This window comes from Pseudophryne corroboree, chromosome 6 (assembly GCF_028390025.1).
Source record: "Pseudophryne corroboree isolate aPseCor3 chromosome 6, aPseCor3.hap2, whole genome shotgun sequence".
Lineage (NCBI taxonomy): Eukaryota > Metazoa > Chordata > Amphibia > Anura > Myobatrachidae > Pseudophryne > Pseudophryne corroboree.
The window spans coordinates 505,270,391-505,284,626 of NC_086449.1; the positions used below are offsets into that span (position 1 = coordinate 505,270,391).

At 43.6% G+C, this 14,236-nt stretch overlaps 1 protein-coding gene across 11 annotated transcripts in view; it reads right to left on the reverse strand.

The window, feature by feature from the left end:
- The window catches only part of NAV3 (neuron navigator 3), a 1,127,960-nt gene that overhangs the window by 118,379 nt on the left and 995,345 nt on the right, over positions 1 to 14,236 (reverse strand). For all 11 annotated transcript variants that reach the window (XM_063927407.1, XM_063927402.1, XM_063927399.1 and 8 more), the window contains 2 exons: positions 11,382 to 11,570; positions 2,563 to 2,615 (listed from right to left, as the gene is read on the reverse strand). In XM_063927407.1, coding sequence (XP_063783477.1) covers positions 2,563 to 2,615; positions 11,382 to 11,570 — 242 coding nt within the window. The remainder of the gene's footprint in view (positions 1 to 2,562; positions 2,616 to 11,381; positions 11,571 to 14,236) is intronic.

Sequence of the window (14,236 nt, forward strand, 5' to 3'; positions counted from 1 at the left end):
TCCCAGTAGTAATGCTCCCCGTAATTATGCCCCCTGTAGTTATGTCCCCAGTAGATATGCCCCCTGTAGATATGTCCACTGATTAGGTGCACCCTATTCAATGCTCTCATTAGTATTGCTCCCAGTAGTAATGCTCCCCGTAATTATGCCCCCTGTAGTTATGTCCCCAGTAGATATGCCCCCTGTAGATATGTCCACTGATTAAGTGCACCCTATTCAATGCTCTCATTAGTATTGCCCCCAGTAGTGATGCTCCCCGTAATTATGCCCCCTGTAGTTATGTCCCCAGTAGATATGCCCCCTGTAGATATGTCCACTGTAGATATGCCCCCAGTAGGTTTGCCCCCAGTAGTTATGCCCCAAGTTGGTGTACCCCCAGTTGTTGTGCCCCCAGTAGGTTTGCCCCCAATGCCCCCGTAGTTATGCCTCCAGCTGGTTTGCCCCCAGTAGTTATGCCTGCAGTTTGTTTGCCACCCCCCCTCCCAGTAGATATGCCCCCAGTTCCCACCTCTAGTAGCGCTGCTTACACACACAAACAAGAAAACAAAAACAAAAAAAATACTCACCAGCCCCGCTCGTGCTTCCGGACCGCAGCCTCCGTCTGGCGACCGCTCCTCACAACTATGGGAGAGACATCATGACATCTCTCCCATAGCGCCGCACACTGCCTGAGCCGGAAGCCGGAGCTCAGGAGTGAGCTCCAGCTGCCGCTGAGGGGGAAGTCTTAGTGGGCACCCGGCATTTCCCTAGATTAGGTGAGCCAGAGAAGGTGGAACTTTGTTCCGTCGCCAAGTGGAACTGGCGGAACGCAGTTCTGCCCTGTAGTGGCTCACTTTAACCTCTGAGTTTATTGCTGCAAACAGATTTGAAATAGCAGTTATGGTTAAAAAGTTACAACACTTTTTTGTTGCAGGTAACTGAAGATGGCTTTGACAAAAGAAAAGAGAATTGAGGTCATTTTGATGTCTGCAGAACAAAATTTCCGTGCCATAGCTGCAGATTTTAACAACCAGCACCCAGAAAGACCTCCAATTTTACATAACACTGTCAGGTGCCTAATTTCCAAATTCTGAGAAACTGGGATTGTGGCTGACAAGTCACGGAGTGGTCGTCCAAAAGTGCTACTGACGAGACAACCTCAACAATGGTTTTGGCCACCCAGATCACCTGACCTCACACCACTTGACTTTTATCTGTGGGGTCATTTAAAGCAATTTGTGTATGCAGAGAAAATAAGAAACAGACATCATCTCCAGCAACGCATTGAAGTAGCGTGTGCCAGCAATTCTTCGGAATCCTTCTGCGAGTGCATGACGATTGGATCCAGCGCCTTCGAATTTGTGTTGACCATGAGGAACAACATGTTGAACACATTAAATGACTGTCCTTTATGGAGAACAGGTCAGCCTGTAATTCCAACAAAAGAAGTTTTGTAACTTTTGAACCGTAACTGCTATTTCAAATCTGTTTGCAGCAATAAACTTTCAGTAATTCTGATGTTGTTTGACATGTTACACGACCCCTTTTCTATTTGAAAAAACTAACTTAGATTCAAGATGGCGCCCATGTTCGGTACATACCATAACAGATAGCCCACCTCACCCATACCTTACTAGAGTATTCAGTTTTCCCATTTCCTGCACAGTTTTTGAAACAAAAGGGTGTACAGCTAAATATGTATTAAATAGACAATACCGGGTGTGCGCAAAACAGCTGCCAACCCAGGCTCTACGTTCCACACGAAGGTTCCCTCACACCTTCACCAACAACAGTGCACACAAAAAGATAGTGAAAGAGAACCTTGTCAGCGCTTATGTTATTTCTTAGATTCTTAGTACTATGAAAATGCCTTAACATTTTAATTTTGTATGTGATATGTGTTATTAAAAACTGTACTTCACTATATATATATATATATATATATATATATATATATATACTCATTTCCTTTTAATTGAGGCGAAGCAATATCGTGCCAAAGAGTGAGGATTTCTCCAGAAATAACATAAGCGCTGACAAGGTTCTGTTTTACTATCTTTTTGTGTGAAAAGGGTGTACTGCGACTTTCGAATCACCCTGTATACTATGATTATGTACGAGTAGATATATAGATCACCATATACCATGTATTCTCTATTCTCTACATAAGTCATAATAACCTCTTCCCTTGTTGTCTCCACTTTATAGCAATGGTTCACAAACTCAGCCCCAACAGTTCATGTTTTCCAGGTCACATAGCAGGTGCACAGGTGTATTCATTACTCACTGACACATTTTAAAAGATCCACACTTGTGATTCTGTGAGGAGACCTGGAGAATGTGAACTGTTGGGGGGTCCTTAGGGATGAGTTTGGGAACCACTGCTCTATAGAAAAAGACACCTGATAAACAGAGCTGTCCCTTTATATACTGAACAAATTTCACAGAATGCTGTTTTTCTCTGTGTTCCAGTACAGGATGAAACACAGCATGCAATATGTACATTGATGATAGAACTTCATACATAATAAATAAAGCAAACCATCTGTTGACTTGTTCCAACATATTTACTGTACAACTTACAGTGGAGTAAAGAGATGATGTACTGGAAACAAGGGATAACGAGGATCCATGTACTAGAAAAGAATTAAATATTTATTTAAAATAAAATGTAATAAAAATGTAAAATACTTGTAGCAATGACACTGCAGCGAACATCCAGAAACCAAAACTTATCTTCTGACTACTTTCTAAACAGACAAACGTGTGTGAATATATCAACCCAGCAACCCGATTTCAAAATGTTAGCATCTAGTGATAGTAAGTTAGTATTGTGTTATTTTGACGTACACAGGTACCACACACACACTATAGCGTCATCTGATAGCTTGTTGCTCTTGACTAGCCATCCTTATGATGGAATGGAAGGAAGTAGAGACCAATTGTCTAAAGGGACAGTCTTCCCATGTAGTGAGAACCATCCATCTGGAAGCACCATCCTAAAGGTGGCAAAACTGAGGTCCTGACCTGAACAATGCCCCAGCCCCAGGCACCACTTTGCAGTATTTATCTGCAGAAGATAAAGCCACCTGCAATCTTCTCTGCAATCACTATTGTGTGGCGACAGACAAAGGAAGCAGAAAACAGAGAGACATGAGAGATGGAGGATGTATTATCCCTGTATGAGTATGGCAATTACTGAGTTCTGTCTGTGTTGCTTTATAATGTTTCTCTAGTGCACAGGTTCTCAAACTCGGTCCTCAGGACCCCACATAGTGCATGTTTTGCAGGTCTCCTCACAGAATCACAAGTGAAATAATTAGCTCCACCTGCGGACCTTTTAAAATGTATCAGTGAGTAATTAATACACCTGTGCACCTGCTGGGTTACCTGCAAAACATGCACCGTGTGGGGTCCTGAGGACCGAGTTTGAGAACCACTGCTCTAGTGCATGTACCATACCTCCCAACATGACCCTCTCCAGGAGGGACAAAATGCTCTGCTCCTGGCCTTCCCTCTTAATGTATGACTGCCATCATCTATGCTGAACAGGTTACTGGATAAGAAAGGTGTATCAGCACAGGTGATGGCAATCATACATTAAGAGGGAAGTCCAGGAGCAGATCATTCTGTCCCTCCTGGAGAGGGTCATGTTGGGAGGTATGCATGTACTGTATCAGACCCTCCAACATGACCCACCCCACTAGGTACAAAATGCTCTGTTTCTGGACTTCCCTCTTAATTAATGATTTCCATCACCTGCGTTGAACTAGTTAAATGATAAGAAAGCTGTTTCTTCACAGGTGATGGCAATAATAAATTAAGAGGGAAGTCCAGAAACAGAGCATTTTGTACCTAGTGGGGCGGGTCATGTTGGTGGGTATGCTGTATGTGAGGGGGATATTAATGTAATGTTAGGGGTATTTATTGCATACTTGCTTACCTGACCCTCTCCATGAGGGAGAAAATGCTCTGTTCCTGGACTTTCCTGGTAATGTATGATTGCCATCACCTGTGGTGAGCTAGTTAATTGATAAGAAAGGTGTTTCACCACAGGTGATGGCAATCATACATTACCAGGAAAGTCCAGGAACAGAGCATTTTCTCCCTCATGGAGAGGGTCAGGTAGGCAAGTATGATTTATTAGTGTAATTTGGATGCAAATAAGTTATTAAGATGTTGATATTTTATATTTGAAACACTTGAGTCTGGGGTGCTTATTTTTTCAACTTTGCTCCCTCTCCTGTCAAAAGCTGGCTACACGACTGCCCTACACATTGGTGTGGCCTCAGATGGGGGGCGTTGTCTCTGCTGAGTGAGCGTGGCCTCATGGCACAGACCCATTTTTCTGCATTTTGGGGGCATGCCCAGCACTCCCCGAGCAGCTGGGCAGCCCCCTGCTCACCTCCCCGTACTGAATAGATGCCGTGTGTATGCACACGGCATCTCCTCAGAATCACTCACTGCTTTCCTTTGCAGAGCAGCTGGTGATCAAAGGCTCCCCCCGCCTGCGGGACAATGCTGCCTGCAGGTGGGACAGCAGGACAGTGTCCGAATAGAGGGACTGTCCGCTGGAAACGGGACAGTCGTGAAGTATGAAAATCCACCACTGTTCATCACATCCCTTACATATTGCATCACATCACTTACACACTGCATCACATTCCCTACACACTGCATCAATTCCCTACACACTCCACCACATCCCTTACACACTTCACCACATCCCTCACTCACTTCATCACATCCCTTACATACACCATCACATTCCCTACACACAGCATCACATTCCCTACACACAGCATCACATTCCCTACACACTCCACCACATTCCCTACAATCTACACCAGTGGTTCTCAACTTCGGTCCTCAAGTACCCCCAACAGTTCATGTTTTCCAGGTCACCTAGCAGTTGAACAGGTTTATTCATTACTCACGGACACATTTTAAAAGACCCACAGGTGGAGCAAATTATTTCACTTGCAATCCTGTGAGGAGACCTGGAAAACATGAACTGTTGGGGGTACTTGATGACCGCAGTTGAGAACCACTAATCTACACCACATCCCTTACACACTGCATCACATCCCTTATACGCACCATCACATTCCTTACACACTCCACCACATTCCCTACAATCTACACCACATCCCTTACACACTTCATCACATCCCTTATAGACACCATCATATTCCCTACACACTCCACCACATTCCCTACAATCTACACCACATCCCTTACACCAGGCATTCCCAACAGCGGTCCTCAAGGCACACCAACAGTGCAGGTTTTAGTGATATCCAGGCTTCAGCACAGATGGTTAAATCAAAATAACCGAGGTACTAATTAAGTCACCTGTGTCCAAGCCTGGATATCACTAAAACCAGGACTGTTAGTGTGCCTTGAGGACCGCGGTTGGGAAACACTGCCTTACACACTTCAACACATCCCTTATAGCAGGGCTGGCCAAACCGGTCCTCGAGAGCTACCAACAGTTCATGTTTTCCAGGCCTCCTGGAGATCTGTAGAATTGTCAGTTAGGAATGAATGCAGCACATCTTAATTAGTAATGACTACACCTGTGCACCAGATAGGTGGTCTGGAAAATGTGAACTGTTGGTAGATCTCGAGGACCGGTTTGGCCAGCCCTGCCTTATAGGCACCATCACATTCCCTACACACTCCACCACATTCCATACAATCTACACCACATCCCTTACACACTTCATCACATCCCTTATAGGCACCATCACATTCCCTACACACTCTACCACATTCCCTACAATCTACACCACATCCCTTACAGGCACCATCACATTCCCTACACACTCCACCACATTCCCTACAATCTACACCACATCCCTTACACACTTCATCACATTACCTTACACACTCTACTTCCACAAGTCTGCTCTCAAGTGAAATCAATTCTTTTAAAACGGACACATATCCTATAAACAATCTTTTTTAGAGTTGTAAAGTTGTAATAGAAATTGTAACATTCTTAGACTTTATGAGAGCCATAATCTTGCCCATCACATTATTTTAGTAATAATATCATTCAACGTATTACCTTTGTATCAGTTTAACTTCAATACATCATCCTATTCTGTTACCAGCGATGGTCCAGGCCCCATCCCTATCATTGCTCTCCCTCAAATGCAGGAAATGGCCATGTGATAAGCCCTGTTCATCACACCACCCTAGTGCAAGACTGTCAGTATCTGTTTTCATTCATATCTACTTAACACAGGCATGTCCAAACTGCAGCCCTCCAGCTATTGTGAAACTACATATCCCAGCATGCCCTAACACAGTTTTGCTATCAGTGAATGGTAAAGCTGTGTCAGGGCATGCTGGGATGTGTAGTTTCTCAACAGCTGGAGGGCCGCAGTTTGGACATGCCTGACTTAACAGAAATGTAAGTACAATTTCACTCTGTCATGCCTCTGCTACAGACACATGAAAATGAGTGGCATTATATACAGTATGTGTATATATATATATATATATATATATATATATATATATAGTACAATCCCTCGTAACTGGATCTCTAGTATTACAGCAATATATATTCATCAGCCATAACATTAAAGCCACCTGCCTATAATTGTTAGGTCCCCCACGTGCCATCAGAACAGCTATGACCTGTCGAGGCATGGACTTCATAAGACCTCTGAAGGTGTCCTGCAGTATCTAGAACCAAGACAGTATCTAGAACCAAGACATGAAGGGGTGTACTTGGTCTGCAACAATGTTCTGGTAGGTGGTACATATCAAAGTAACATCCACATGAATGCCTGGACCCAAAGTTTACTATCAGAACATTGTCGAGAGCATCACACTGCCTCTTCTGGCTTTCTCTCTTCCCATAGTACATCCTGGTGTCATCTCTTTCCCAGATAAATAATTCACACAAAAATGGCTGTCCACATGATGTAAATGAAAATGTGATTCATCAGACCAAGCCATCTTTCTTGTAGGCTTTCAACACTGGATATAGGGGTCAGCATGGGTACTATGACTGGGCTGGGGCATTGCAGCAAGCTGTGATGCCCTAGGGGCCTAATTCAGACCTGATCGCTCGCTAGTTTTTTTTTGCAGTCCTGCGTTCGCATAGTCACCGCCCATAGAGGAGTGTAATATGCTTTGCAAGTGTGCGAACGCATGTGTAGCAGAGCTGTACAAATAGATCTTGTGCAGTCTCTGAGTAGCCCAGGACTTACTCAGCAACTGTGAACACTTCAGTCTGTCCGGGACTGGAATTGACGTCAGGAACCCTTCCTGCAAACGCATGGACATGCCTATGTTTTTCCAACCCCTCCCAGAAAACAGTCAGTTGACAGCCACAAACGGCTTCTTCCTGTCAATCTCCTTGCGAACGCCATAGAATGGATTCATTGCACAAACCCATCGCTGAGTGGCGATACGCTTTGTACCCGTGTGACACGCCTGCACAGTGCGGTGCATACACATGCGCAGTTTAGATCTGATCGCCCGCTGTACGAAAACGCAGCCTAGCGATCAGGTCTGAATTAGGCCCTATGTGTTCTGACACCTTTCTATCATGGCCAACATTAACTTGTTCAGCAATTTGTGTTACATTAGTTCTTCTGTTGGATCAGAGCAGATGGGCTAGCCTTCTCTCCCTACTTGCATCAATGAGCCTTGGGTGCCCATGAACCTGTCACCAGTTCACTGGCTGTTCTTTCTTGGACAATTTATCATAGATACTAACCACTGCATAATGGTTAGTCCCACAGGACCTGCTGTTTTGTACAACCATGGCCAAAAGTTGTGAGAATGACACAAATACTAATTTTCACAAAGTTTTTATGATGGCAATTTGCACATACTCCAGAATGTCATGAAGAATGATCAGATGAATTGCAAAGTCCTTCTTTGCCATGACAATGAACTTGATCCCAGTGCCAGATTAAGGTCTACATGGCTCTGGAGCTGAAATTTATTAAGGGCCTATAGCGTGCTGCCAGGTGATGTGACCAGTGTCAGAGAGAATTAGGGTGGGGGGCACTAGTCGCAAATGATGTAAAACCCCAGAAGACAAATGGGGCAATAAATGGGGCAGATATTAGGCAGTACATGGGTAAACTGTAAGGGGAATATATGAGGCAAGTCAAGATAAAGATATATATGGGGCAGATGCTGAGTGGGCAGACAGGCAAGAGAGCAGACCTGAGACAAGGTATGCAAGACAGGCAACAGTGCTAGATATGACAATGGTGTACAACATGACAGAGGGGCAAGAAATGGCCTTACTACAGTATGCTGGGAAAGCAAGTCATGATGGGAAAATCAACAGTTTTTTAGGTGCCTAATGGGTAGGAATTGGGGTGAGATGGTTTGTGGTGTTAAGGCAGAGGGGATATTGGAGATAATGAAGGGGAGAAGAGGATGGGACTCTGACCTTAGCCATTGATAGAGGCACCAGGATAACTCTCATAGTGTTGCTGCTGGTGCTCTCTTAGGCAATGATCCAATAAATCTGCTATGGCTACTTTTCATTAAGAGAGATCCAGCAGCCTCCACGGAGCTCAGCTGCTCTGTAATCTGACCATTTGGGCATGCCCAGCATGTTAGTGGGCGGTGAGACATCCCAAGCCAGTATAGCAGCAGCATACACCACCAGTATCATTATCATTTTATGGCACACTCCCAGGGGTTCAATGTTAATGTTGCATCATAGTAGCTGGAACCAGAACTGCCACCACATGTATCTGCAGATTAACCAGATATTACTCTTTGGGGCTCCCCTGCAGCAAACTGTACTGCACCACCCCATCCCCCACACACCAGGGAGTGTGCCCCAACCATTCACTGTCCTGGGCAATGCCCATCAGCTGGTCCAGCAGAACTCTTTTTTGGGTTTGAGCCAACATAAAGGCGAGAGCCCTCTACCTTCTTGGAAACATTGCACTCCCTCTCTGCTATCTCTGTCCTCAGTTGGCCTGAGCACAGTAGCATGATGGAGGAGGTGGGGAGATGCTAGGCATCACAGGGAGGGTCTGTGAAGCCTTCCACTCTGCTGCATTTTTTATTATGGCTCAGATAACGCGATGCCACCAGACATGCAGGGAGGTGTGTGTTGTCAGACTTCAGATGGTCATTGGCAGCCTTTAACGAGAATGGTTTTTTCTCAGTTCCAGTGGATCTGGGATAATGTGGGCCTATTTTCACTGTGGTCCTGGAGCTGCACCTCCATCCGGCCCATTGTTAATCTGGCCCTGCTTAATCCCAAAAACAACAGTTCCACTGAATTTCAGCCCTGGCACAAAAGGACCAGCTGACATCATGATTCTCTCGTTAACACAGGTGAGTGTTGATGAGGACAAGGCTGGAGATCACTCTGTCATGCCAATTAAGTTTAAATAACAGACTGGAAGCTTTAAGAGGAGGGTGGTACTTAAAATCATTGTTCTTCCTCTGTTAACCATGGTTACCTGCAAAGAAACACGTGCAATCATCATTGCTTTGCACAAAAATGGCTTCACAGGCAAGGATATTGCTGCAAGTAAAATTACACCTAAATAAACCATTTATCGGATCATCAAGAACTTCAAGGAGAGACGTTCAATAGTTGTGATGAAGGCTTCAGGACGCCCAAGAATGTCCAGCAAGTGCCAGGACTGTCTACTAAAGTTGATTCAGCTGTGGGATTGGGGCACCATCAGAGCAGAGCTTGTTCAGGAATGGCAGCAGGCAGATGTGAATGCATCTGTATGAACAGTGAGGCGAAGACTTTTGGAGGATGGCCTGGTGTCAAGAAGGGCAGCAAAGAAGCCACTTCTCTCCAGGAAAAACATCAGGGACAGACTGATATTCTGCAAAAGGTACAGGGATTGGTCTTCTGAGGACTGTGTAAAGCCATTTTCTCTGATGAAATCCCATCTTGATTGTTTGTAGCATCTGGAAAAACACTTGTCTGGAGCAGGAAAGGAGAGCACTACAATCAGTCCTTTGTCATGCCAACAGTAAAGCATCCTGAGACCATTCCTGTGTGGGGTTGCTTCTCAGCCAAGGGAGTGGGCTCACTCACAATTTTGCCTAAGAACACAGCCATGAATAAAGAATGGTACCAAAACATCCTCCAAGAGCAACTTCTCCCAACCATCCAAGAACAGTTTGGTGACGAACAATGTATTTTCCAGCATGATGGAGCACCTTGCCATAAGGCAAAAGTGATAACTAAGTGGTTCGGGAAACAAAACATTGAAATTTTGGGTCCATGGCCAGGAAACTCCCCAGACTTTATTCCTCTTGAGAACTTGCTTGTGGTCAATCTTCAAGAGGCGGGTGGACAAACAAAAACCCACAAACTCTGACAAACTCCAAGCATTGATTAGGTAAGAATGGGTGGCCATCAGTCAGTATGTAGACCAGAAGTTGATAGACAGCATGCCAGCACGAATTGCATAGGTCTTGAAAAACACTGCAAATATTGACTCTGCATAAACTTAATGTATTTGTCAATAAAAGCCTTTGACACTTATAAAAATGCTTGTAATTATATTTCAGTATAGCATAGTAACATATGACAAAAAAGTCTAAAAACACTGAAGAAGCAAACTTTGTGAAAACCAATACTTGTGTCATTCTCAAAACGTTTGGCCATGGCTGTAGATGTTTTGACCCAGTCGTCTAGCCATCACAATTTAGCCCTTGTCAAAGTCGCTCAGATCCTTGCACTTTTTCTGCTTCCAACACATCAACTTCAGGAACTGAGTGTTCACTTGATGCCTAATATATCACTCCCCTTAACACGTGCCATTGTAACAATGTAATTCATGTAATTTACTTCTCCTGTCAGTAGGTTTCATTTTATGACTGATGGGTGTATTTTCCAATAAAAAAAGGCTAAAATGAACATTTACAGCAATAAAGGATGTTTGTATGTATGCACTGTGTGTACTGGAGCCCTAGGGGTCATTCCGAGTTGATCACACGTACTGTAGCAACTTTTTGCTGCTCAAGCAATCAACTAGACGGATCGCCTCCCCGCTGTCAATCTTCTTGCGATCGCGCTAGCGATCACTTTCTTCTTTATTCTGGGCGCTGCATCGCCGGGCAACAACGCACGTGCGCAATGCGGCCGCTGTGCATGCGCAGTTCTGACCCGTTCGCACCGCAGCGATGAACCGATGTGTGCGAATGGGTCGGAATAACACCCTGAATCCTTACAGAAAACTATTTTGCTATCACTTCTATTCAGTTATTTTCCCTGTGCAAAAACCCTTTTTGTTGTAATCCATTTCTACATTATTTTATTTAACTCAATTTGTTGAGGAAAATACAAGCATGTCACTGTGTGTTTAAGGAAATTTAGATATGATATGAAATGTAATTAATAATTCCTTCATTTAATAAAGTAATTGAATTACCTTCTTCCATGCTGTCTCTAAAGGAACCTGAGTGACTAATTGTTCTTGGCCTGTCCTCTAATGAGTTAGCACTTCCTCCCAGCTGCGAGTCTTCATATAACTCAAAGGAAGCATCTTGTGCTGGAATGCTATTGGACCTCATCATGCTTGGTCCAGGAATTGTAAATTGGGATAGATTGGTTGGGCTTACTGCAAGAAAGATTTCAGAGTGCAAATAAAATACATTATAATATGTGACATGATTAGAAAAAACTCAGAATTAGTATACAGGTTGAGTCTCCCTTATCCAAAATGCTTGGGACCAGGGGTATTTTGGATATGGGATTTTTCCGTATTTTGGAATAATTGCATACCATAATGAGATATCATGGTGATGGGACCTAAATCTAAGCACAGAATGCATTTATGTTACATATACACCTTATACACACAGCCTGAAGGTAATTTTAGCCAATATTTTTTATAACTTTGTGCATTAAACAAAGTGTGTCAACATTCACACAATTCATTTATGTTTCATATACACCTTATACACACAACCCGAAGGTCAGTTAATACAATATTTTTAATAACTTTGTGTATTAAACAAAGTTTGTGTACATTGAGCCATCAAAAAACAAAGGTTTCACTATCTCACTCTCACTCAAAAAAGTCCGTATTTCGGAATATTACGTATTTCGGAATATTTGGATATGGGATACTCAACCTGTATCCGTATGACAATCGAGAATTATATAATACAGAGCAATTTGTTACTAAGAGAACATATGGCTTTGTTTAAGCAGCAGAAATCAATTTTGCTCTGTAATTTGGCACATCTTTATTTCTAAATTGTATATGAATGCATCATGCGATATAGCACAGCTTCTCAAACTCTGTCCCCAGGACCCCACACAGTGCATGTTTTGCAGGTCTCCTCACAAAATCACAAGTGAAATAATTAGCTCCACCTGTGGACCTTTTAAAATGTGTCAGTGAGTAATTAATACACCTGTACACTTGCTGAGTTACCTGCAAAACATGCACTGTGTGAGGTCCTGAGGACCGAGTTTGAGAACCACTGCGATATAGTAACTTAATAGCGGCACATACAGTACAGCAGCATACCTCCCAACATGACCCTCTCCAGGAGGGACACAATGCTCTGCTTCTGGATTTTTCTCTTCATGTATAATTGCCGGCACCTGTTTTGAACAGGTTAGTGGATAAGAAAGGTGTTTCAGCACAGGTGATGGCAATCATAAATTAAGAGGGAAGTCCAGAAGCAGAGCATTCTGTCCCTCCTGGAGAGGGTCATGTTGGGAGGTATGCAGCAGGGCTAGCCAAACCAGTCCTCGAGATCTACCAACAGTTCACATTTTCCAGACCACGTAGCTGGTGCACAGGTGTAGTCATTACTAATTAAGATGTGCTGCATTCATTCCTAACTGACCATTCTACAGATATCCAGGAGGCCTGGAAAACATGAACTGTTGGTAGATCTCGAGGACCGGTTTGGCCAGCCCTGCAGTACAGTAATTCTTCCTCAGTTGACTATTAAAAGAGATAGGGGAAAATTCAAATGTTTGAAAAGTCGGTTGGGTGTCTGTTTTTTCCTGTCTATTAGATAGGAAAAAACAGACACCCAACTGACTTTTCAGACAATTGAATATCCCCCATAGAGTTTCCCAATGATAGGACATCCCCCATTTTTGTTGATATTACAAATCCTGTATTAAACAGAAAAATTCTGATAGTTCAAGTCCCCAGGTATCGTTTATTATAGAGATTTACAGTGGGAGCAGTTAAGATTAAAAATACAAAATTAACTGATTAGTTTAAACAGATTATATAAAATGCCTCTCAATATACATTATCCATATAAAACATGGATATGTAGAACAAGTCCATTATTTTTAAAATGTTTTCAATCTTTCGACATGATAAGGGGGTCTTTTGCGATAATACTGCAATTTTGCAAATCACAAGTTTACTAAAGGCCAGTTTGCATGGAAGTTGCATGTCAAACCCGACTTTGGAGACCACATTGCGGCAAATCACCACCAGAATTTCAAGGACCAGCAATGGGCTCTTACTAGTGTGTGTGTGTGTGTGTGTGTGTGTGTGTGTGTGTGTGTGTGTGTGTGTGTGTGTGTGTGTGTGTGTGTGTGTGTGTGTGTGTGTGTGTGTGTGTGTGTGTGTGTGTGTGTGTGTGTGTGTGTGTGTGTGTGTGTGTGTGTGTAAGGGGTTTCAGTGTCACAGCCAGGAGACACACTTGACAAGGACCTCCTCCCAAAGCATTCACCTCCCTCTCCCTCAGCTATTTATCCCAGCACTGGGATTCTTCAGAAAATGAAAACTATCATTGGGTTCCACAGAAACTGAAGACCCCCAAAAAAGGAGTCCCAACTCCAGAGGATCCCTCGGGGGTAATGTGAAGCCTGGAGCTATCCTCTGTACCACTGTGCAGAATGTGCTTAGTTCATAACATTTGTGTAAAAATAGGATTTTAAGTACCTACCAGTAAATCCTTTTCTCGTAGTCCGTAGAGGATACTGGGGATCCATTTAGTACCATGGGATATAGACAGATCCACTAGGAGCCATGGGCACTTTAAGAATTTGATAGTGTGGGCTGGCTCCTCCCTTTATGCCCCTCCCACCAGAGTCAGTCTAGGAAACTGTGCCCGAGGAGACGGACATACTTTGAGAGTAGGATAGATAAGGATAGTGGGGAGATTCCGAACCAGCACACACAAATAAGAGGAAAGTCATGCTAACCAAACTTGGAACAGGAACAGCAACAGCTGAACCAAACAAGAATACTTAACCAAGTAACAGTGCAGGACGAACGAAGCACCGGAAAGGCGCCCAGTA